General features: G+C 38.3%; 1 protein-coding gene across 1 annotated transcript in view; it reads right to left on the reverse strand.

Moving 5' to 3' along the window:
• The window catches only part of LOC121519887, a 44,120-nt gene that overhangs the window by 17,776 nt on the left and 928 nt on the right, over positions 1 to 25,416 (reverse strand). The window contains exons 3-4 of the mRNA XM_041802986.1: positions 14,902 to 14,979; positions 1,557 to 1,734 (exon numbers count right to left, since the gene is read on the reverse strand). Coding sequence (XP_041658920.1) covers positions 1,557 to 1,734; positions 14,902 to 14,979 — 256 coding nt within the window. The remainder of the gene's footprint in view (positions 1 to 1,556; positions 1,735 to 14,901; positions 14,980 to 25,416) is intronic.

Below are 25,416 nucleotides of genomic sequence, written 5' to 3' on the forward strand. Positions count from 1 at the left end.
TAAAAAAACCTTTTAGTGTTATTTTCATGATTTACTTCCTAAAAAACATGGTCAAATTCTGGTAAAATTGATGCTATATCTAAGCTCATCACTGCACTAGAGGCAGCCAATGCAAACAGCTTAAACCCCACCCATAGCTGCTACCTCATTCACCACAAATGATGCTGATTGGTTCGAACTGTGTTTGGTTCAACACAAACGTTGTGGCTTGGAGCTTTGACCGATTTGCCTGATTACAGAGATGGAGTCTAGTAAATCCATCTGCTTTGCGAGGTTAAGAAGATATATTGAAAAAAAAAAGCAGCCCCAGGACAGAGCCCTGTGGTACTCCACACAACAACAGCAGGGAAGACTCAGAGACACAGACACATACTGTGAGTGCTGTGACAAATATGATAAAAACCACTCTAATGCTGTACCTGAGATGCCTATCCAACCATGGAGCCTTTTTAACAGGATACAGTGGTCCAGGGATGTCATTAGGCCGTTTTGGGGGGCTGAAGCCACCCCAAAATGTTCCTAAGCCCCCCTAACAATAACTACAGTAAAACCAGAGACACAGTTAATATAGGAATGCACCACAGCGTTACGTTACTCACTGCTTAATGTAAAGAGGAGAGATACTCAGCCCATGGCTCCCTAGTCGCCAGTGGCTCTGTAGTGCCAGATCTAAATGAAAACTTTTATATTCTGGAAAGCATGAACAGCCTGAGAGAATAAAGAGAGGAGTTATGAAACCAAACATTTATAAATATTATACACCACAATTATATTTTACTAAATGCATTCATGGATATGTTTTCCAACATCTTTCCATGAACTCACTCCAGCATATAGACCTTTAAATACCAACTCATAAACTCACTCAGGCTGTTATTAGAAAAAAGGAAGACCTCCTCAAGGTTCAGGAAAAGACAGGCTTCCAAGGAAAAGAGAGTGAGCCCGATTATAGGTCCTGATAAAGGCCCTACAACTAATAATAAATGAATTAATTAAGCATTTTAAGGTGTGGAGAAAAACAGTTGGTGCACGCCATATGCCAAGCATTACCTAAAACCCTAGGGGCTAAGCCCCCTCCATCTCTCAATCCTAGTGACGGCCCTGCAGTGGCCAGTAGTGCCAAGGCAGAACAAATGTCAAGGAGGAGTAACCCTTAACAATCCACTGCACCACATGGCAGAGATGTCTCTGTACAGTATTTTTTGTAAACCAGACTGAAATTTATCATGCGTGTTGTGTTTTTTCCCTGCCAAGTCATAAGTTGTTTGTCACTGGTTTTTCCAGGACCTTTAGCAAGGCTTTTACAGTTATGAACTTCTTCTACCTCATGTCTATCAATGAAAATCTGTATATTTTATGCTGAAGTGTCATGGAAGCTACAAGGAAGAATATTTATTTCAATGTCATACAGCACATCTGCAACAATAGATTCACACTAACAACACTTCTCTTTTTCCTGTTGATTCTCACTTGTGTCAGAGAATCAGCACATGAACGGACCGCAGAAATGAAACCCAACCACCCACTAAATTTCCTGTTATAATAGCTGAACTTACCCTTGGCTGCCCAGGCTCTTAGGGGGCTTGTGTCATTGCTGAGATGGTAAAAAGTGAGGGGCAGGATGAGGAAGGGGCTGTCGCTGGACATGTCCACTTGGAAGGGGACATTCCTCTGGTCCAGACGAACTGTCTCACCTTCCTTGGTCAGAGACGTCTGGAGCAGTTTTCCTGTCACCTGTTTGGGAAAAATGGCTGAATTGGTTTAAAGTTTGATGACGCTTATTCATATGAAATCTACTGACTCCACCCAAGTTTTAGCATCTCTACATCGACTTCCTAACAGTTTTAGTGTTGATCTAGGGATTTTACCCATTACTTTTAAAGCACTTAAGGCAGGGGTGTCCAAACTATTTTACTTAAAGGGGTACATACAGAAATATATAAGCACTGGATAAGACTAATCCAATGCAGGGAACTGTTCCCTCAAAGGTGATTTTCTGCACAACTGCACACTCAAACTGAGAAATGATTCCACAACTGAAAGCTCCTGTCAAAAATCTCAGTTTTGTGTAAGTTTCAGTGAGCCCTGCAAACAAAATGGTACATCTTGTCCAGTATTTACACTGTTTGTGGAGAAGTGATGTCAAACTGAGTTAAAAGCATCCCAAACACATCATGACTTTATATAATCATTCATAAAACTTACTCTGAATCCTGTCCCTGGAAATTGATACATTCATGTATATATATAAAATATATTTTTTAAAGATTTATTTCTGGGCTTCTCATGCCTTTAATCCATACAAAAGGACAGCGGATAGAGCTGGGGATGGGAGAGAGACATGCGGGGAAGGGCCACAGGCCAGATTTGAACCTAGCTGCCCGCATACAAGGGTAGCATCTTAGACCGCTAGGCCATCTGCACACACTGGAAATTCATATTTGAGGAACTTTGGTCTGCGTGCAGTAAATTGTCATTGACACTGATCCAGTGGTAGAGATGACAATCGTTTAAATACAAAAACAAAAATGATTAATAATCTTTTGATGGTTTCATTTGCTTTTAAAGGGTAGATAGAGGCATCAACATTATATCAGTCTGTTTTTTATGTTTTTTTTTTAAGAAGATAAAAACTCATCTGCGTAAGTTTGAGCTTCCAAACCCAGCCCCCCACCCACCCACCAACTGGTTTTAAAATCCTCCATATGTAGAATCATGGGGGGAATTCCCCTTCAGTTCAAAACTGGATTCAGACCTTGTAACTTATTATTAATCATTACAGTAGCAGTCATTATAATTGATTATTAATCATTAAAGTAGTCGTCACTTGTAATGGTATTTTGGGATTGGAGAGGTGATGTCACAGCTCTGACATGTGGACGAAGCATCAGATGTTGCCCCCAGTTGCTGAAGTAGGAGCTAAGGGGACTTGAGTGCCTACTCAGGAGTTTCTTAAATTAGAGGGAACATTGCTGAGGGCTCTGGCTCCAATCTATATGTACCACAGAACTTTTAAGTCCTATGAGCCTTCAATCCCCAGATGGGGGCCTCATGGTTATTCCAAATTCGAGGCCTTAAACCAAAGGTCCCATGAGGTCCCCTCAACTTTGGAATGACCTGCCTGCAGAATCAGTAACATATTTTAAATCACTCTTTAAAACGCATGATTACACACTTGGGTTTATATGACGTTGTCTCCTTGTTTTTTTTTCTAACAGATTTTATACCTTATTTAACCCTTATCATATTCCAGTTCCTCTTAATCTATTTCTTGCATTGAACCTCAATGATTTCAATTGATTTCATCGCTCTTTTGGCTACTTCTAAGCATTATATCTGCCCTCTCTTTTACAATTTTGCTTCATTTTTATATTTTGCTGCCGTATTTATTCATTTTACTTCCCTATGTTAACTGAGCTTTTTGTAATTTGATTCTTCCCCAATTTATATTTACTGTTTTTAAATGGGGCACAGCTTGTGTTTCTGTCCCCCTGTTTTTGTTCCCTTCCTCCTCCATGCTGTGTTCTTGTATGATTTTTGGTCTCTGTTTCTCTTTGTTTTGTTTATGGATGTTTATTTAGCACTATGCATGATGGGTGCATCACTTCATCTGCCTCCTGATCTCCTTACATGTTTTCTTTACTTGATGCGTGCCGATAATTTGACCCTTCTGAAACAGATAAAGCATCTTATCCCCGACCACAGGATGTGTCATCCTACATGCTTGTTTAAGAAATGAAAATCTACTCACTGCATCAGTTAGGATTAAATAACTTGTTGCCAGCTGAAAAATAACCATCCATGCAGTAATTATCCAATGGGAGGCTCTTCCCTATTTGCTTAGTTAAATCCAGCTGGTGACTTTTATTGGGACAGGCAGTGCATATTGCACTGGCATTGGCATTGAGCTCCTCCTGTACATGACTCATTCTGTAACATGCTATAAGTGTCACAAGACAGGTCCACGTGTTTAAATTCTGTCTTTAACACTTCTCCCACACCCCCACCCAAAGTCTCGCTTAGTTTTTTTTTTCCTGACGGTGTTCACACTTTAATTGTTCTGAAGGAGGTGTAAACTTTCCAGCATAACTTTGACGACAATACAGTAGGGGTTTAAAGACTTCACAGAAAAAATGCTCTGCTATCTTCTACTGGTGGATGCTGAGGAGTGTACCATAATGTTTGAAAAATCACCACAAAAGTGCTCTCTTGTATGCCACTATGGTGGACAAACACAACAAAGTGCCTCCTTTAGTGTCCTCACAGTGGCCAAAATTTGTCAAAGTGCCCAATGTGGTGTACTCTAAGTGAACAAAGTTTAACACATTGCCTCTTATTTCTTTGTTGTAACAATGCTTCTTTGTAATAAATCTTTTACACTTGGAAAGCCTGTTTATTTCCCTTTTAAATGGTGCCACCTTTGTATGGATCATGCATTTGTGGAATGAGCAGCAGAGCTGAGTATGTGAGCTGCGGCCATCAAAAAATTGTCAAATCTTCTCTGCCAATGCCAAACAGGTTCTACTGCTGTTACTGACTCCTGTTTTGAGCTGCTGGTACTCCAAGGTGCTGACAATCAGGTGCCTGACTGGCACCTGATTGACACCCAAAGAGAACAGTTTCCATACCCTGTCAGTACCTAGGGACAGTAGGCTGTCTTCTCCAGATTTGAGTCCACACCCTTTCACTTAGAAATAGAAGGATGTGGACAGCTAATGATACAAACAGGAAATAGTCCACAGACCAGACTGTCTTATTTCAGATTGACCTCTATGCAGACTATGAAGGCTGTGTCCTTCATTGGTTAGATTCTACAAAGGATGCTACCCTTGAATTGAGACACAGCATGCAACTCCACTGCATGCTGTGGGCCACCAGATACCACCACCTTTTCTACACATTTTTGCCCCTCTCAGTTCATTTTTGCAAACACTCAGCCCATGTTTCACAGGAAATTATATATATATATATATATATATATATATATATACATATATATATATATATATATATATATATATGTATGTTATTGCTTTCCTTTACAATGGACCATGATTTTCCTGAACTCCAACGGCTCCAGAAAGCCGTTCCCCTTCTCCCCCCTTATGGACGGTCAACATATTGTAGTACCTGTTACAGTATTTGTGCTTCATCTTTTCCAACAGGAGGAGGTTTAGGTATGTTGTCTTTCCGAACAAAGAGGCTATGTCTCCCACACCCTCAGCACTGTCTTACAACAGTTGAAACTATGGGGATGTCCTGATGTATTGAGGGGAAAGCCACAAACTCTGAATAATGACTAGTATTTAAGAACTTTCAGCCACCTGCTTTAACCTGAGAGTGAAACTGACAGTCAGTAAGCCTTGTGATATATACCTGAAACCACACCAGGCATGCAGTGGAATGCTAGCAGTCTCAAAGCAAACAGACAAGAGTTTAAAAAATACGTCAGCGAGTTAAAGGAACAACCAGATCTGATTTGTATACAAGAGACGTGGCTCAAGCCAAGCTTGGACTTTGTTATAAGTGGATATTCTAGCATTCGAAAGGACAGAACACATCGAAATGGTGGGGGATGTGCAATATTTATCAACCAAGGTATGAAATATAGACAAATAACAGCACCACAAGAACTAGAGGTAGTAGTTATAGAGGTCTGGACAAAAGAGGGACGCATAAAAGTTATTAATTTTTATAATCCATGTAAACAATTAAAAAAGGAAGAAATGGAAGGTATTCTTGATGAGTGGATAGGGAAAATAGTCTGGTGTGGGGATTTCAATGCACATAGTACGGTGTGGGGGGACCATGATGACTCAAATGGGGAAGTAATGGAGGAAATATTGGATGACAAAGGGTTGGTATGTTTAAACAATGGTGTAGGCACAAGGGTGAATTTAGTGAGGGGCACAGAATCATCAATAGATCTCACTCTGGTCTCACAACCTCTGGCAGGGAAAAGTAATTGGGAGGTCTTAAAGAGGAGCACAGTGGGAAGTGATCACTACCCGATAAGTGTAAATGTAGAAATCAACAGTGTCATGGATCAGAACAAGGGAGAGGGGAGATGGAAGTTTGAGGGAGCAAACTGGGATAAGTTCAGAGCACTGAGTGAGGATAAAATGAGAGTGATTAATTTAAATCAGTCACTTAATGATTTGTATAAAGAAATTTGTAAAAGGATTGTTGAAGCAGCAAAGGAATCAATTCCAAAAAGTAGTGGGAATATAAAGAAGAAAAAGTTAGTACCATGGTGGACAAGTGATTGTACAGAGGCAATAAAAGCCCGAAACAAGTCCTTTAAGGTACTGAAAAAAGTCCTTAGCCCTCAGAATCTAATAAATTATAAGAAACAGCAGGCAACAGTATGGAAGGTAATAAGAAGAGCAAAAAGAGAATATTGGAGAAAGTACTGTGAGTCACTAGGTAGGAGTCCACCATTGGATAGAGTGTGGGGTATGATCAAAAGAATGTCAGGTAATAGGAAAGAATATGGATATCAAGTATTGAAAAATGGAAGCAACTGTATAATAGAAGATAAGGAAAAAGCAGAACTAATGGCTCTAACCTTTGTTAAGGTGCACAGCTCAGAAAATTTGAGTATTAAAGAGAGAGAAGGCAGGGAAAAAACAGTAGTGGAAAACACTGAAGCATTACAAGGCGAAGAAGAATATGTTATAAATGTAGAGTTTTCAATGACAGAACTAAATGATGCACTAAAAAAAAAGCTAGGAAAACAACTCCAGGAAAAGATAAAATAAACTGTTGTATGTTAGATAACCTTAGTGTTCAAGGTAAAGAGGTATTACTGAAGTTATACAATAAGGTATGGGAAGAGGGGAACTTACCTAATCAATGGAAAGAATCTATAATGGTTCCTATTTGTAAACCAGGTAAGGACTCGAGTTTGCCAGAGAGCTACAGGCCAATAGCCTTAACATCTCATGTCGGCAAAACTATGGAAAAAATGATTAATGAAAGGTTGAATTATTATTTAGAAACAAGGGAAGAATTAAAAAGTTATCGAAGTGGATTTAGGAAAGGAAGAAGCACAGTAGATCTAGCTTTATGTTTAAACCATGAAATAAGGAGAGCCCAAGTAAATAAAGAAAGTATAGCGGCTGTGTTCTTTGATGTGGAAAAAGCATATGATATGATGTGGAAAGACAGGGTGCTTATTAAATTATATCATGGGAATAAGAGGAAAAATATTTAAATGGATTAAAAACTTTCTTACCAACAGGAAAATATCAGTAAGAGTGGGTAAAAACCTAAGCGAAAACTACACAGTTGAGAACGGAACCCCACAAGGTAGTATAATTAGTCCGACTTTATTTTCAGTCATGATAAACGACATATTTAGTAATGTATGCAGTTCTATTGGTGTTTCATTATTTGCAGATGACGGGGCTCCGTGGAAAAGGGGGCAGAATATCTCTTATATTGTTGGGAAATTGCAGGAGGCTATTGAAAAGGTAGAAGCTTGGGCACTGAAGTGGGGCTTTAGATTTTCAGTTAACAAAACAAAAGTGGTTGTCTTTACCAAAAAGAAAATACAAAATCAAGTCAATCTTAAACTATATGGGCAAAATCTAGAGATAGTGGATTGTTTTAAGTATTTAGGGATTTGGTTTGACAAAAGGATTACTTGGAAGGTACATCTTGAAAAAATAGCAGGAAAATGCAAAAAAAATAATGCTGAGATTAATGCATAGATTCATCTTTTTTAATCTAGATTAATCTCACTGCAATCCTGTAGTTAATCCAGATTAATCTAGATTAAAATGCTAGATTTGAATTTTGCCAAAGACATTTAAAAAATGCTTGACCTATCTAAATATTAAGGAAAATGCATCACAGACTGCTTGAGAACACCTCGCTTGCTCACCACTGATCGATATCGGTATCGATAAAAGTACTCATTTGGTATCGAGTACTTTTTAAAAGTATCGATATTAAATGAGTACTTTAAAAAAAACGTCTCACCATGCACCCCATCTGTTTGTTTGCAGTCGCTCTCGTCTGTCTGTTGTGCCAAAGGTCCGCTGCTGCACTGGTTTCCGTGTCACGTGACTTTGGCGACCAATCAGATAGAGCAAACGCGCACATACACACTCAAGGCACACACACACACGGTTATTCAGAGGCCTCATGTCTGTATCAAACTGGAGAGAATGGCAGAAATAAACTGCTGCAGCTTTGTGAAATAACTTTCCACAAAAATGCAAAGGTGAGTCAGCATTTCCAGTATCAAATAAGTTTTTATCTCAAAGTTATAAAAAACTGATGCATGAAGAGGATGTTAGATTCATGACAAATCTCACTTTCCGACGAAAGACATTGATGGTGTTTTTCATTGAGCCAAAGCCACAGCTGGAGCTGTTAGTCATAAAAACCAGGAAAGAAAGAAGCTCTGTAGCTGACTCTGATGCATGTGCGATTCATTTTAATTGACTTTGAGAGTGTACTTCTAAATGTGTTCCTCTTTATTACTGTTTACTAGTTTTTCTCCTATAATTTGACTGCGTTTTCCAAAGTTTATAACGTTTTTTGCAGCATTTTCTCAAACCACACATTGAATAGTCCAGGGATTAATTAACTAATTTAAACAGTCTAACCATTAGGTACAGTGGGAAAACAAAAAAGATAAAATCAAGTCCCATATTACAAAAAATATATAAGTTAAAATCCTGCTTTGAAAATATGTTTTACCCCAAATACTTAGTTGATAGTTAAAGATAACTCGGAAAAGAATTAGTTCTATTTATTAAGACTGAAAAATAAATGATAGATTATGTATTTTGAGTTTTTATTGGTCTTATTCATATCAATTTAATGATTATGTATACTGCTGCTTTTATAAGTAAAAAGTATCGTATCAAGTATCGGTGATACTGGTCCTGTATTTACTTGGTATCGGCTCGATATTAAATTTTGTAGTATCAGTATCAGGATGGATCCAGCGGGATTTTAACGTGCTTTCACATTAGGCCCAGCTGATTCGAACCGCGCCGCGGCGCGATTCCTCCCCCTCCCCTTTCCCACGCAGGCAGGGCACTAGCAATATCGAACCGTGCCCTGGCACACTTGTGTATTTACTCGGTCTGAAACAGCAGGTGGCGGTATGCACGTAGCTGGTTTACAACCCCGCAAAGGAGGAGAAAGAAGAAGAAGATTGTTTTTTGTTTTGACCCGGTAAAAAGTCCATCATGCATGCATGGATGATTAAAATCACTTTTAGGATGCCAGCAATTTCGCTCTTAGTATCTGCACATCTACGTGCAGCTCAGAGGATTAAAAAACCGCTGCAAAGATACAGCGGTTTTTTTACGGTGGCCCTGAAGGCCAACAGGAAATAAATATTTCAAAAGCGCAAAATATATTTCAGAAAACACAAAAACATTTCACAAAACACAAAAACATTTCACCGATCGCAAAATACATTTCACAATACACAAAAACATTTCACAATACACAAAAACATTTCACAATACACAAAAACATTTCACAATACATGAAAAACATTTCACAAAACACAAAAACATTTCACAATACACGAAAACATTTCACAATACATGAAAAACATTTCACAATACACAAAAACATTTCACAATACACGAAAACATTTCACAAAACACAAAAACATTTCACAATACACGAAAACATTTCACAATACACGAAAACATTTCACAATACACAAAAACATTTCACAATACACGAAAACATTTCACAATACACAAAAACATTTCACAATACACGAAAACATTTCACAATACACGAAAACATTTCACAAAACACAAAAACATTTCACAAAACACAAAAACATTTCACAATACACAAAAACATTTCACAAAACACAAATACATTTCACAAAACACAAAAACATTTCACAAAACACAAAAACATTTCACAATACACAAATACATTTCACAATACACAAAAACATTTCACAATACACAAAAACATTTCACAAAACACAAAAACATTTAACAATACACAAATACATTTCACCGATCGCAAAATACATTTCACAAAACACAAAAACATTTCACAAAACACAAAAACATTTCACAATACACAAATACATTTCACTGATCGCAAAATACATTTCACAAAACACAAAAACATTTCACAAAACACAAAAACATTTCACAATACACAAAAACATTTCACAAAACACAAAAACATTTCACAATACACAAATACATTTCACCGATCGCAAAATACATTTCACAAAACACAAAAACATTTCACAATACACAAAAACATGACATATTTGATCGCAATTAAATGTTCCTTTGTTTTTTACAGTTCTTTACACTGTGAAACACTTGTTTAGAGTGGGATGCAGTCAAAGTGGACAATGTGTTGAAATAAATGGTCTGAAATTGATCTCTCTGTACATATATCTTGTTCAGACTGGTCAATAGACAAGTCAATATTCAGTGATATGGCTATGCAGGACCTTTATTTTAAAATACCTCGAGGCGGAAGTGGGAAGTGGTGAGTGCATGTCAGCGGCTTGACGCTAAACAGCGCTAATAGAAGATGATAAAAGTTATGAAGAAAATATGTCTGTTACTCATGTACAGCAGCGTGGACCCAGATTTGATGACCAACACGCCGCCAAAATACAATGACAGGACGCAGGAGGAAAAAGATGCGTTCTCAGTTCGGCGTAATGAGTGTGCACCAAGCTGCAGTATCAAAACGTTTACTTAAAAGATCTTATTTTAAAAGATATTACTGACAAAAACACGATAATGATGAATAAAACAGATGATCAAAACTAATCTTCTGCTTTATACATTCTTTTATTGTCATTTTTATTCACTGAGGCGAAATCTACGCCTGATAGTCGATAGTCAGCTCCTTCGGCAAAGGTGGCAGGGGGATACAAGTCCTACCGGGGGTACTTCTTTTGGCACGACACTTTCAGCGCGATTTTAGGCTTCCAACTGAAATGTGTATGTCATGATACGAGGAGAGCATATCAAGAATCACACTATATGTATTTCCCTTGTTGAAGTATTCCGCTATCAACTCAAGTTCCTCTTCCATGCCGGTAGACTCCTGAAATTTCGTGCTCGCTCAGCTATTGCGGTAAGAAGTGTAAACAGGAAATGATAAATGACTGATGCCGGACAGACTTGGGTTTAGCCAATCACAAACAAGCACCATGGTCCTACCCTTTCCGGTTTCATGAAATGTATTTTGCGATCGGTGAAATGTTTTTGTGTATTGTGAAATGTTTTCGTGTATTGTGAAATGTATTTGTGTATTGTGAAATGTTTTTGTGTATTGTGAAATGTTTTTGTGTATTGTGAAATGTTTTTGTGTATTGTGAAATGTATTTGTGTATTGTGAAATGTTTTTGTGTATTGTGAAATGTTTTTGTGTATTGTGAAATGTTTTCGTGTATTGTGAAATGTTTTTGTGTATTGTGAAATGTATTTGTGTATTGTTAAATGTTTTTGTGTTTTGTGAAATGTTTTTGTGTTTTGTGAAATGTTTTTGTGTATTGTGAAATGTTTTTGTGTATTGTGAAATGTTTTTGTGTTTTGTGAAATGTATTTTGCGCTTTTGAAATATTTATTTCCTGTTGGCCTTCAGGGCCACCGTAGTTTTTGAGGTGACCTTTGCACCTCCTCTCACTGACTCCAGCCTGTGTTCATCTGTAAGGTGAGACACAGCACACCATTTATTGACTGAATTCTGATGATTTGAGGAAAAATGTGAACAAACTGCCGCGCTATTTAAACAAGTTTAGTTTTTACGATGATGTCATAAAGCTGATACGGCGCTCTGTCCCAGCGCAACCTCTGGTTTGTGCTTATGTGCAAACAACATGTAATATCTACTACTGGTTGTAATCACACACCTGTTCACCCTCGGTCTGTGAATGTAGCGTGTTGTTAAAATGACTATATCGCAAATTTTCGAGTATAAATTATGTGGAAGTTTTGAGCCACCAGCATGCATTTCTTGTCGGAGTTTCACTTCTCCCATTGTCCCCGAATGCATCTCTCACAGCAGAGAGCTCACTCTCTCTCCTGCGCCCAATCAGAAAAATCCTTTGCACATGCGCATCAGCGGCAAAAAGCAAGGGAGAGGAAGGTAAACACAGCAGCCGCGTGCCTAGTTAGCGGGGAGTTAGCTGACTTTAGAGACAGAAACAGAGCTGGATCTGCAGCGTTGAGCAGCCGTTCAACTTTGAAAAGGAAGAGGTCGAACTCAAGCGGTATTCGTTCAAATACGCCGCAAGATGACTCAGAGATAACGGCAGGAGTAACACAATATGTCACTAAAGACATGAGCCCAGTGTTGTTGAAAAGCCAGGATTTTAAAAATCTCATGAAGACACTTAACCCAGAATACAAGATTTGTCTGGGTGCAGACATTTTGCTGAAAACTCCCTGCCAGAGTCCTACATGTCAGAGAGAAGACGTCCAGCAGCGGAAAAATGCGATCCACTTCTCCACAACAACGGAGACTTATCTCAGCCTTACAGTTCAAAACACCGACAACGAGAAGTTAAAATGTTCCTGCCTCCAGACGAGCTTTTGATCATGAGCCCATGATCACACAGGAGAGCTTCAAGAATAAGGTCTAAAGATGCTCTCATCTCATGAACTTGTCAGAAACTGCTCCAGCGTTCATCAGCACAGATAGCGGACTAATATAATCACAGCTGTGAGCCTGAATGGAGGACTAGACTGCAGGGTTTTGGTCTTCATGCATAATTGGTGAGTTTTGCTTCACCCTTAATGAGGAAAATAATCATTTTATAATCATCAATAGTAAGCATAACACAGAAAACATTTCAGGACTTTCCATACACTGTAAAAGACAGAGTATTTCATGATTTATGTATTTTTGATTTATTAGTGAAAGATTGAATGAAGTACTTTTCAAAATAAAACAGCTAAATTTGACTTTATATTGATTTTTACTTTCTGCATATAATTTTATTAAAAATCCAATAGAACAGTCTATTTTTATCACCAAACCAGTGCCATTTGGGGCTGAATTTAATACAGCTGCTGAGAGACCATTTCAAAATATCACGATATATATTGTGTATCAGGGTCGGAGGTGGGCCGCGAAAAATTTTGAAACTTAAAAGTGGGCCCTGAGTTGGAAAAGGTTGGGAACCACTGCTCTAGAGATCAGAAGAGAACAAGTAGCACTGACATATTGGGCACAGTTAAAAGGACATGGAGAAAGCCACCCAGCTCAGCATATACTTAAACCAAGCCAAGAGAAAGAAAAAAGAAAGATTCAAATTTTTGGATGGACAATCGAAAATCGGGTTGAAGAGAGTAGGATAGCTGATATAAATATGAGTAAAACAGTTCCGCTCTCTGTTGTTCCACCTTGGACACTGGAAGAGTCAAATGTTGATTTAAGATTACTAAAGAGAGAAAAAGGAAAACAAGTGAGTGTGAGTGTGAATGAAGTAAACAAGTATATAAATAGTAAATACAGTCAGTACATTAAAGTATACACAGATGCATCCAAATCAGAGCAAAACAGGGTAGGCATAGCATTTTCAGTTCCAGATTTAAATATTGTAATAAATAGAAGAGTCAGCAATGAGTTAGCAGTATACACAGGAGAGCTACTGGCCATTTATATGGCATTGAACTGGGTGCAAGAAGTCAGACCAAGTAAAGTGCTGATAGCATCAGATTCCAGTAGTGCACTGATCAGTATTCAACATAGTCAGTCAGACACAAGACAAGATATAATATTGGAGATATCACACATGTTGCAGGGAATAAAGGCAGCAGAAGTAGAGGTCAGGTTCATTTGGGTTCCAGCACACGTAGGAGTTGAGGGGAATGAATTAGCAGATAAATATGCCAAGAATGCAACAAAGAAAGAACAAATATGAATGGTTGTGACACACAATAAAGCAGAGATTAAAAGTTTAGTCAAATCAGAGATGAAGCAGAAATGGCAGAAGCAATGGGACAGAGAGAGTAGAGGTCGTCAGTTTTAAATTGTACAAAAGAAGGTTGGAGAAATGAGAGTAAGTCACAGGAGTAGCAAGGAGGAAGACATCATATCACGCATGAGATTTGGTCATGCAGGTTTAAATAGCACATTATTCTTAATACGTAAACATGAGACTGGAAATTGCAAACATTGTGGGTCTGGAGAAACAGTGGAGCATATCCTCTTCCAATGTCCAAAGTACCAAGCGCAGAGATATACACTCAGAGCAGCATTCCATAGAAATAAGATACCATTTAATGTAACAGAATTACTGAGGAGGAATTCAGGGGATGTTGTGTTCGGGGCGGTTTTTAGGTTTTTAGAAGCAACAGGGCTTATAAATAGAGTTTAGAATGTAGTACATTCTGTTCCACACTCCAGTCCAGAAGGTGGGGTGGCGGTAATGCACCTACAAGTTGTTTGCCAACCGCCATAAAACCAAAGAAGAAGATTAAGAAAAAAAAAAAAAAAAAAAAAAAAGAAGAAGAAGAAGACAATGCTTAATCGAATACTGACAGTGGCAAGGCTCTCGTGGCGGAGTGATTTTGCTGCGCTTTTCACTGAAAATAATGGCCAAAACACAGGTAAGAAAACACTTCGTCTCAGCATGGACAAATTGTACACAGCACCGGACAACTAATAGAATCTATGCCTAGTAACATACCAATTGCTAACTAATGCTAACACGGTCTTGCTAATGTCAGCGTCTATGGTCGGCACACATAAATTAAAATGCAACCATAGCCATGGTTTTATTAATGAGAACAATTTCAAGTTTACGACTGTTTCATGTATTATCACTGACAGAGCCCTGCTGACTTGGACATCCCCGAACAGTCAGCGATGAGACAGGGCTGCAAGAGGGCGAGTTAGGGAGCACTCACACTCGGCCATCCGTACTGTGGCCACAGAGGACGGCGTGGCCGTGGCAGAGCTGTTGGCCGAGGAAGAGGACATCACCATCAGGACACAGACCCCCTGTGGGGGGAAGACCTGAACCGTGTTCAGGGGATACAAGCACATCTGGCTGCATTTGAAGAGGTATCTCTAAATAAACATGGCGTCATTTCCATATCATGATGTATGTATGCATGTATGTATGTCTATTTAAAAATGTATTTTTCTCTCATCTACTGTCTTGCAGACCAGAATTCAAGCTATGAGTCCTCAACAGACTGAAGACATACTAGGGGGTCTGTTGAGGGACCCCAGCATTATATTTGATGTGATGTCCACTCTAACATCACCCTCTCCTAACCAACCTGAATGGTCCGTATGTATAAGGTGCGGGGAAAGGTACTCATTGGGTATGGATACTTTGCTAGAGAGATCGATACTAAAAGAGTACTATTTAAATATCGATATGTATTGATACTGTAGTATCGTTACTCCCACCACCAGTGCTGAATTATGGTTGGTAATTTGCCCATGCAAACAACAGATATGGTCAGTTTGTACAGGAACAAAAACACAGATGTCCTTCCTTGTTTCACACATACAGGATTCACAACAGCACACTTCCTCCACAGTTAAATACTAGAGCATTTTCTGATTGAGTTTTAAGTGAAGAAGAGAGCGGAAGCTTCTGTTCCCATTTCTTTAAGACATTAATGTCATACTCCCTCACATCTTCCAAAACAATCCCTCTGCAGCCACAGTTGTAACAAAGTACAGCATGACTGACTGTTTGCTCCTCACTCACACCTGGTTCATCAAAAGGTCTTTAACCCACCTCACTGTTCTGACTTACTGTCCAGTCCTGATGCACCTAGTGCCCTCTTCTGGCCAGAACAAAGAATTAACCCACCAACTCATCAAATCACTGTTTGCAAGTCTCAAAGGACTAAATCTAAGTACAGCAAGTCCCAGAATGGCATAAATTACAATAACCTTATCTACATAACTCTGGAATCCCTTAATATTATAGAAAACCCTGCACAACCAAGCCTAAATTCACCAAGTACCCTCAAATTGAGGAAAGGTTTAGGCTTTATACATCTTAATATCAGAAGTCTGCTCAAACAGGAAAAATTAGATCATCAATCAATCAATCCTTTATTGATCCCCGGGGGGGAAATTGCCTTTCAGTTACATCCCGTCCAAGAAACATAAAAAAAGACATTGACGCATAACAGGGGAGGACAGGAGATCATCTTAAGATACTAGTCTCTCAGGCAGACCCTGATGTTCTGGTTCTGACTGAATTAGGGTTGCCACCTTTTCAGCATAAAAATAAAGAACGCCCACAATCCTTGGGGCCACAGCTATCACGGGCTGGAGGAATGGGGTGCCTGTAGCATGACTACTATTACCACTCTTTAAGTTTTGTTGTGGAGGCCATTGTTTACTTTTTGGAGTGTTTTTAATAGGGCTGAACGATTTGGGAAAATAATCTTATTGCAATTTTTTTTCATCCAATATTGTGATTTCAATTTAACATGCAATTATTCTTCAGGTTCCTCATCTTATAAGCCATTCTATATTATAACACACAAAGCTATTTCCCCAGAAGTTTATATTGAACAAACCAAAATCTACAAATAAATGTTCCAAATTTCTAAGAAAATAACTAAGATTTATAGTTTTAAACCTTAATCTCCCAGAAATTTGAATCAAATTCTCCAAAATTTATAAATAAATGTTAAAAATTTAAAAATTTCCCTAAAATATGGACAATTTTCTAAACAAATTAAAAAAAAATCAAATTAAAATTCCTAAAAATTTCAAAATACTTTTCTCAAATTTCTGCAAAAATACTTAATTTCTTAGCTAATTTTCCCCCAAAATTCAAATGGATCTAACAAAAATGTCCTATTGCAAATTTGTTGTCCTGTATTGCAAATTTGATATCAATTGTATTGAAGGGAGTGATGATTTTATGTATCGACAAATCAGTGGCAAAGTAGTACATGAGGGATGAAAATACAGAACAAATGGAGTCCTGTATTGACTCAGAACAGGACGCTGCATTTAACTGTCAAATACAGGACGATACTGTATTTTAAAGGATGGGTGGCAACCCTAGACTGAATCATGGCTAAATCAGTGACTCTGATGTAGCCATTAATGACTACTCTTTATTCAGAATAGACAGGGAACAGAAAGGAGGTGGAGTTGCTGTTTATATTACATCTTGTTACTCTGTCTTTTTGCTACATTCTGTGTCTCTAACAAATTGTTTTGAATTTATTGCCACTGAAATCATTTTGGCATCTAATGATTGTTTTATTCTCCCTCCTTCAGCTGTCATAAGATCCACTAATACTCTGGCAGATTTAATCTCTAAATACATGCATAGAGAGGTTATTATTATTATAGGTGATCTGAACTTTGATTGGCTCTCTGACTCCTCAAACAACTTTCAAGACTTCTGCTGCAGTCTCGGTCTTTCTCAAATGATCTCTGAACCAACAAGGCCGAATCTCAAACATCCTGAGAAGTCCACATTAATAGACCTTGTCCTCTCTAACAGAGGTGATGAAATAATCTCCACTGTCTAGTTTTCTGTATTAGGAATATAAAGAAATTACCGTACAAAATTATTTTGGAAAAAAAAACATCTAAAAAACTTTAATGAACCAGCGTTTTTGAATTACTTGTTTCATAGTGATATTTACGTTACATCTCATATTCCAGACACCGAGTTGGCCTTGGATTACTTTCCTAAAACTTTTCTTGCTGTTGTAAACAAACATGCACCATTTAAAAAACAAAGGGTAAAAAATCGGTCAGACCCCTGGTTTAGCAGAGATCTGTCAGATTTATTGATAGGAAGGAACAAAGCTTGGGTCTTAGCCAGACAGTCTGGGGGTCATTCACATTGGTTGTCATTCATACAGCTGAGAAATAGATGTACAACAATGGTGAGGAAAGCCAAATCAGAATATTTTGTTAACCTAGTTTCTAACTCTTACTCTGATCCTGCCAAATTCTGGAAAGTGATTAATTCAAATAAAAATAACAATTCCTCCATCCTCACTCAGATTCTGGACAACGATCATGTGATCTCTGACCACAAACAGATTAGTCTGGCCTTAAATGAATAATCAAAAAAAAAAAATCACTCTGATAACAGCTTATTGTGTTCTCCATCCTCTCCACTGTTTACCATACATCCAGTCTTCTTAAGCATGGTTGGAGATGCTCTGCTTGCTTGATCCTAAAAAACCCATCAGAGAAGATCATCTGGATCCTTTTCTCTCAATCTGTCTGCTCTACTCATCTCAGATCAATCCAGGCATTTTTATCTCCTCAGTCACATCTGGTAGTGTTCCTAAGGTCTGGAAAATGGCACATGTCATACCCCTTTATAAAGGCGGGGACAAGAAAAACATTAATAACTACAGACCAATTTCAAAACTGCCTTGTTTAGCCAAGATCCTTGAATCATTAATAAATAATCAATTAAAAAAAAGCTTTTAATCAAGAGCTAACACCCTGAGCCCTCACCAGTCTGGTTTTAGGCCAGGGCACAGTACTACTACTGCTGTCACTAAAGTTGTGAATGACATTCGATCAGCTCTGGATAAAAAGCAACTCTGTGTAGCAATTTTTGTGGATTTGTCTAAAATGTTTGATACCATTGGCTCCAGAATATTGGGTTTGACAGTAACGCTTGTGATTGGTTCAGGAGCTATTTATCAGACAGACAACAATCTGTTAAAAAAAGGGAGAAGCCACCAGGGCAATCTTCAGGCACACTCGCTCCAGTCAAGGATTAAAGTAAAAAGCCTTTATTGTCTCAGGGCATATCTGATAAAAATTAAAATTCACTAGGAAAGCCGACCGGTTTTGACCGCACAGGGTCTTCATCAGGGCGTGAACTAAACACTGACACAGGTGAAGTTCATTTAAAGGAGTCATGTGATCTGAGGGCTGAAGCCACACCAGCTTGGAGGCACAATGCTGAAGGTATTCCCAGAATGAATATATAACACCTTATAACTGTGAGACACTGGGATAGAGATAATATCCAAGATCAATTATAGGAGAGAGTAACGAAAAGCAAAATATAAGAAAAATATCTCCACATGCAGAACATAAATATATACATGTGCATATGCATGTACACATGCACACATACACCTACACACATACATAAGAGCACATGTACCTGTACACACACATACCTACATACAAGTATATGCATACACCTACAAACTAAAATGCTACAGTGAAAATGTCAATTAATTAAAGACAGATACACCAAAAGGGGGGTAAGATGCTCAAAAGAGGGAAGAGTGTATAAACCTGGTGACTCAATTCAATCACAATATTAATTTAAAATGCAAAATATGGGCTGATCCATGTACTAAAGAGGTAGATTTACTATGAAATATGTTAATCTAACAACTCTGATCTAAATTTTAGAAACCATCTTCTGTAGAAAAGGTTTGAAATCAATCTCCTCATTAAGGCCTGGGTTCATCATAGCACCAAACCTAAAGATCCAGAAGGTGTCTCTTTGAAGCAGTTTTTTGAGACGACCCCCACCTCTAACTGACTGCTCCACTAGTTTTAAACCTTCTACCTTCAGAAGGCTGTCATTGCTTTGATGACATTCCTGGAAATGGCAGACCATAGGGTAGTCCACATTGTTAGTTCTTATGGCGTATAACTGCATGTATACCTGAAGAGTCTTTTTTTGGTTTATCAGAAGGGTGTAGAAGGTGGTGACGTCCAATGGAAGCAGCTTTGGTCTGAGCTGTGGAGATGATGGTTTTTTATATGATCTATCTAAAAAGTGCGTTGTCATGGCTTGAGATTGTTTTTGGAAATCTGAGTCCTGGTCACAGATCCTTCTTAACCTTTGGAATTGTCCATAGGGGATGTTATCTTTTAGATGTTGAGGATGAAAGGAGTTGTAATGCAACAAGGAATTTCAATGTGTGGGTTTTCTAAATAAAGTAGTATGTAATTTGCTGTCATCACCTCTGTAAACTGTTAAATTAAAAAAAAGGAAATTCTCCTCAGAGTATTCAATAGATAGTTTGATATTATCATTGGTATTGTTAAAATAGTTATAGAAATCCATCAGATTTTTCTGGCTTCCCTGAAAGAGAAGAAAAATATCATCAATGAATCTACAATACATTTTGATATTGTCTGTAAAAGGATTTCTTAGAGGGTTAAAGACGTTTTCTGATTCCCACAGTCCCAGATAGAGACGAGCATATTCTGGGGTGAAACTAGCTCCCATGCTGGTTCCTTTGCATTGTTTAAATAACCTGTCTTGGAACAGAAAGACATTGTAGTACAGAACCCATTCAGTCAGTTCTACTATGAAACCAGTAGGGGGTGTCATACCCTCTCTTTCTGACGAATAATGACAAATTGCCCTAAGGCCATCAGAGTGTTCAGTATTAGTATGTAGGGCCTCCACATCCATGGTGACCATGAAATCCCACATCATATCCTCCACATCACTTATTTTCTTTAACACATCTGTGGTGTCCTGGACATATGAAGGTAGCTTAAGAACATAGGGTTTTAGAAAATAGTCAATGAACTGCAACGCTGCTTCAGTGAGAGTCCCATTTGCAGTAATAATGGGCCTCCCAGGGGGGTTGTCTTTGGGTTCTTTATGGACTTTAGGTAACATGTAAAAAGTAGCATGTCTAGGATGTTCACATAACAGGAAGCCACATTCATGGATGTTAATCCAGCTGCAGTCCGTTGCTCTGTTTAAGAGAGTTGTAAGGTTCTCCTTCATGCGGGGAAGGGGGTTTTTACCCAGTTCAGTATAGTAGTGGATATCCTGTAGTTGGCGATGGGCTTCTTGAACATATTTGTCATAGGGCCAGATCACCACAGCACCACCCTTGTCAGCCTTTTTAATGATAATTTCTTTATTGTCCTGTAATCCTTTTAAAGCTATGCATTCCAGGTGAGTCAGACTGTATTTTGGTGAAGGCTGCGCTGGTATGTTAAATAGTTTTCAATGTCATAATCCACTTTTTTTTGTGAAGGCCACGAGGCTGGGATTGTTATTTAGGGGGAAGAATTGGGACTTGGGTTTAAATGTCCTCTCTAAGGTGTGGGCGGGATCTGGTCTAAGCCCGGCAGGTTGTCTCTAGGAGTACCATGCTTTAAGATGTAAATTTCTAAAGAATCTGAATAAATCAATTTTCACTTCAAAATGGTTTATATGTGGATTAGAAATTAGGAAACCACTTTTCTGATTTTTTAAGTGTTACTAAAGGCGTTCCACAAGGTTCCATCTTAAGTCCTGTTCTATTTACTAATAATGTTGTCAACTCTCTTTTTAACTGTCATACTCATCTGTATGCAGATGATACAGTTCTGTATTGTTTTGCAGAAAATGTACTGTCTGCTTGTAATGTGCTGCAGCAGTCATTTAACATATAACAAGACAATTTCAGTGATCTTGACTTGGTCCTTAATGCAGGAAACAAAATTAATGCTCTTCTTCAGATCAAAAGCAGTCGACCAAAATGATTTGACAATTGTAGTGAGAAATGGAGAAATGATTGAAAGACTAAATTGGGTGTTTGGATTGATGATAAAATGACTTTCAATTGTCATATCAGTGATATTGTTGGCCAACTTTGGCAACAAAAAAAATCATGTATTTCTACAGGAATAAATTAAACTTCCCTATGTTTTGTAGGAAGAGGGTAGTGGAGGCTGTTTTTCTGTCAGTCCTTGACTATGGTGATGTTGTTTACAGACATGCAGCCCCTACAACCCTCAAACAGCTAGACTCTGTTTACCACTCTGCATTAAGCTTTATCACCAGTGATCCTTTTAACACATATCATTGTGTTTTATATAGTAAGGTTGGCTGGTCTTCTCTACAGATGAGATGAAATTTCCACTGGCATCTTTTTTTTTTATAAAGCCCTTTTAGAAAAACTACCATCTTACCTCTCTGAGCTTCCATCTCTCTTTTAACAATCAACGTCACACACGCTCCTCTGGCCAGCTGCTTTTGCATGTTCCTCCAGTCAGGTCTGACCTGGGAAAGACTGCCTTTTCCTATTCAGCTCCTGACTCGTGGAACAGGCTACAGGAGCTGCTCAAGTTTACTGAGCTTTTTTGGGCTTTTTTAGAAATGTTATTTTAAACCTCCAACCTTATGTCTGTAATTGTTTCATGAAAGTGTGACCTTTATTGTCATTTTCATCATCACCGGTCTGGTGATTTTAATGCCCTTTGTCAGTCTCTCCCAGAGATGGGGACTCGAGTCAGCGACTTGGACTTGAGTTGCACTTAAGTCGCACACATCAGTGACTTGAGACTTGACTTGGACTCGTACGGAAAAGACTCGAGAGTCGACTCGGACCCGTGGTTTGGGACTCGTGCACAATCTTCCGTTTTTAATTTTTCCATCATCTCTTGTCCTCCCCTTACGTCTGACGGTTCGTGCGTCTTTTACGCGCTGCTCTCCTCTCTTCCTCATCTTCGTTCATGCTGCAAAACAATGACACACAAACGCAACCCTCACACACACACCTACTCTGAAATGCACGCTAACATGTTGGTAGACTGCAGACTTCAGGCTTCAGTCTGTTGAGGGCAAAAGTTTCAGAATACCTAAACTCTTTCCTCCTTAAAGCTCCATGTCAGCGCTGTTTGTGTGTGTGTGCGTGAGCTGTGTGTGTCTCTGTGTCACCCGTGTGAGCCATGGGTGTGCACAATGTTAAAATATTATTTGGTTGATAATTCCCTTAATATCATATGTTTATGGGGAACAAATAAATGTTAGAATCTCTGCATTGTCGCTTATTGAGAATGAACGGACATAAAAGACGATAGGGAAATTAAAACTTTAAATACGGTTCATGGAGGCAAGAAACACAGAGACAGACAGATAAGAGGCTGGAACAGATACCTAAATGAGTAACTAAGGAGTCAAGGAGATTCCAGCTGAATAAAGTCATATTTAGCTTGATTTTACCCATATAAAAAAATTTACACCATAAATGATGACAGAAGTTTCTATAGGAGGATGTAGAAATACTCAAGTTCTGGAACATTAGCCTGTTGCCTATTCCTAACGTTATACATACTTTATAAGCTAGCTCAATTTTCTCCCCATATTAGCTCATATTTCTGGAGAAAACTCTGGATTTATACATTTCACTGTTGTAGTTAAATAATCAACGCAGGCAAATGTTTAGCAAGCTGCTCTTCTCATATTCAGTCAGTTAAAAAATGACGCATGTTCCGAACAGACACGTCAAGAGCAGCAGCAGCTGTCTGTCAGTCCCTCCCCCTGCCCCACCTGAACAAGCCCAAGTACCCCCTGAGGAAGGAGGTGAGCAGCTGTGTGTTCAAATAATTGATTATTATGGAAAAAAAACATTAAAGAATATAAAATTGTTCTGAAATTTTAAAAAAGTCTATAGTATGTTTTTATTTCAGAATGATTTTAATGGTTTAAAAAGCATCAACTATCTCTGAAATATAATGTTTGGTCAGTAGTTTGGGACTCTCACTGCTCTGCAGTAACAGAGATCATTTCTAGTGCATGCAGACTGGGTTACTGCTCTCAATCCAATCAGAGAAATGTTTACATTTTCTGGAAATCAGAAGATTAAATAGCAACAACCATACAGCCTTATATATGTATTTTTCACCACAAATCTAATGCCATCACCTGTGAGTCTACGGTTTTGGAGATAAATTAGACCTGCATGTGGGCCTACAAGAGGGAGACAGTGAGCAGTGGAGTATTGGTAGTAAAATCACAGTTTCCTTTGTTATTTTTAGGCAAATAACTGAAAACACCACTAAGTAAAACAAAATGGTGAGGCCACCTGAAATGGTGATTATGATGCTATTACAAACGGTATTACATTATAGGAAATACTATATAATGTGAGCCTACTTTACTTAGTTTAACATCTGCTGCTGATTTTATTTATCATCATTATTGTTATTATGAATTTTATGTATTTTTATTGTTTGCTTGTTGCATCTTGTTCTATAGATGATAATGTTCAAATTACAATAAATCATAAAAGGCAATTGGCCATTTTGTTTTTGATGGTGTTTTTAGCTGAGATTTTATTTGTTTCTCCACAGATTATAATTGCATTTCATTTTAATGGAAGAGGTTATTTTGTATTTAGATTGTGTATTTTCAGATAATTAATCTTAAGAGAATTTTATGTTCAAGTATTTAAAGAAAGAGATGGGTTTTTGATTATAGAGTATCAGTCTTGCAGCAAACAATTGAATCTAAATTTGAATTTCATTGTATTTTCACTGCTTCCCTACCAAGTAACTGTCATGTTGTTCTTTTCACAAATATGGAAATAATAGTAAAACAATATCATTAAAATGCATAGTTATATGTAACACAGTATCAAAATGTTCCGCCGGCAAAAAGGCTGGCTTTGGGGCGGACCCAGTTAGATTTCTTTTCATGGGCCCTGGCAGCGCCCCTGATTATAAGTAAAATGTCCTCTAAGCAGTTACAGCTCTAATATGCTACTGTCCCTTTAAGACAGTTGTTGTTTACTAAAACTCCACTAGGGGAGAACTGTGTGCTCAGACGCTGCAGCAGCAGGAGTAAAGGGAGCCCACGTGTGTGCTGCTTCTCCATTCTCTGTACCAGCTGCATCATATCGTCTGCTCACATCATAGTTTCACTCCTAGTGTATGGACTCTTATGGGAATGGAATTGTTGCTGTTTCCTGGTGGCCAATGAGGAAAGCTGCTGTCGCTTTGCCCCCTCCTGGACCAACCTGAGTATTACACGCCTAATACTCCCTTTTCACACACACACATATACAGCTCTATAAACTTTTATTTCACTGGCCAGGATTTTTTTTTTCTTTTCCTTTCAAAGACAATCGAAGGACATTTGCGATCGAGGATGGTTGTTACCTTTTGTTTAATGGACTGGGAGACTGTAGAGGTTAAAACATTCATAAGGAAGACAGAACTTTAAGTTTACAGTGACAACCACTTTGAAACTTGTTTTCTATATAAGGAAAATAATTGTTTTATTTCCTTCCATTTCATATTATTAACAACTGTTTTATAAGGTCACTTTGGAAGTGACGCAGGAAGCACTGCGCTTCCTGTGATAAACCAAGAGAAATCCAAGGCTGTAGAAGCCTGACTTGTTCATTAAAAAATAATAGCTTTCAGCAGATATCTTCATTATCACAGGAGTGAGCTAGACAAGCACTTTTGTGTTTATTTGTGCCGTTAAACAGCGCTGCAGTGTTGGAAATCTCTGTCCAGTAGCAGCCCGCATCAGGCTTTAATGTACAGCTGATGGGCTGAAGTTTCTGCGTAATAACAAACAAAAAAGAGGATCGATGTGATCATTTCCAAGAAGCAAATAATGCGATAAATAAATAAATGAAAGGTTAATAGATTATATCGTTTGAAAAGGATCTCTCTTTCCAGCTGCACACGGACAGGCGCTTTATGGGG

Source organism: Cheilinus undulatus, linkage group 13, assembly GCF_018320785.1.
Source record: "Cheilinus undulatus linkage group 13, ASM1832078v1, whole genome shotgun sequence".
In the NCBI taxonomy this organism is placed as follows: domain Eukaryota; kingdom Metazoa; phylum Chordata; class Actinopteri; order Labriformes; family Labridae; genus Cheilinus; species Cheilinus undulatus.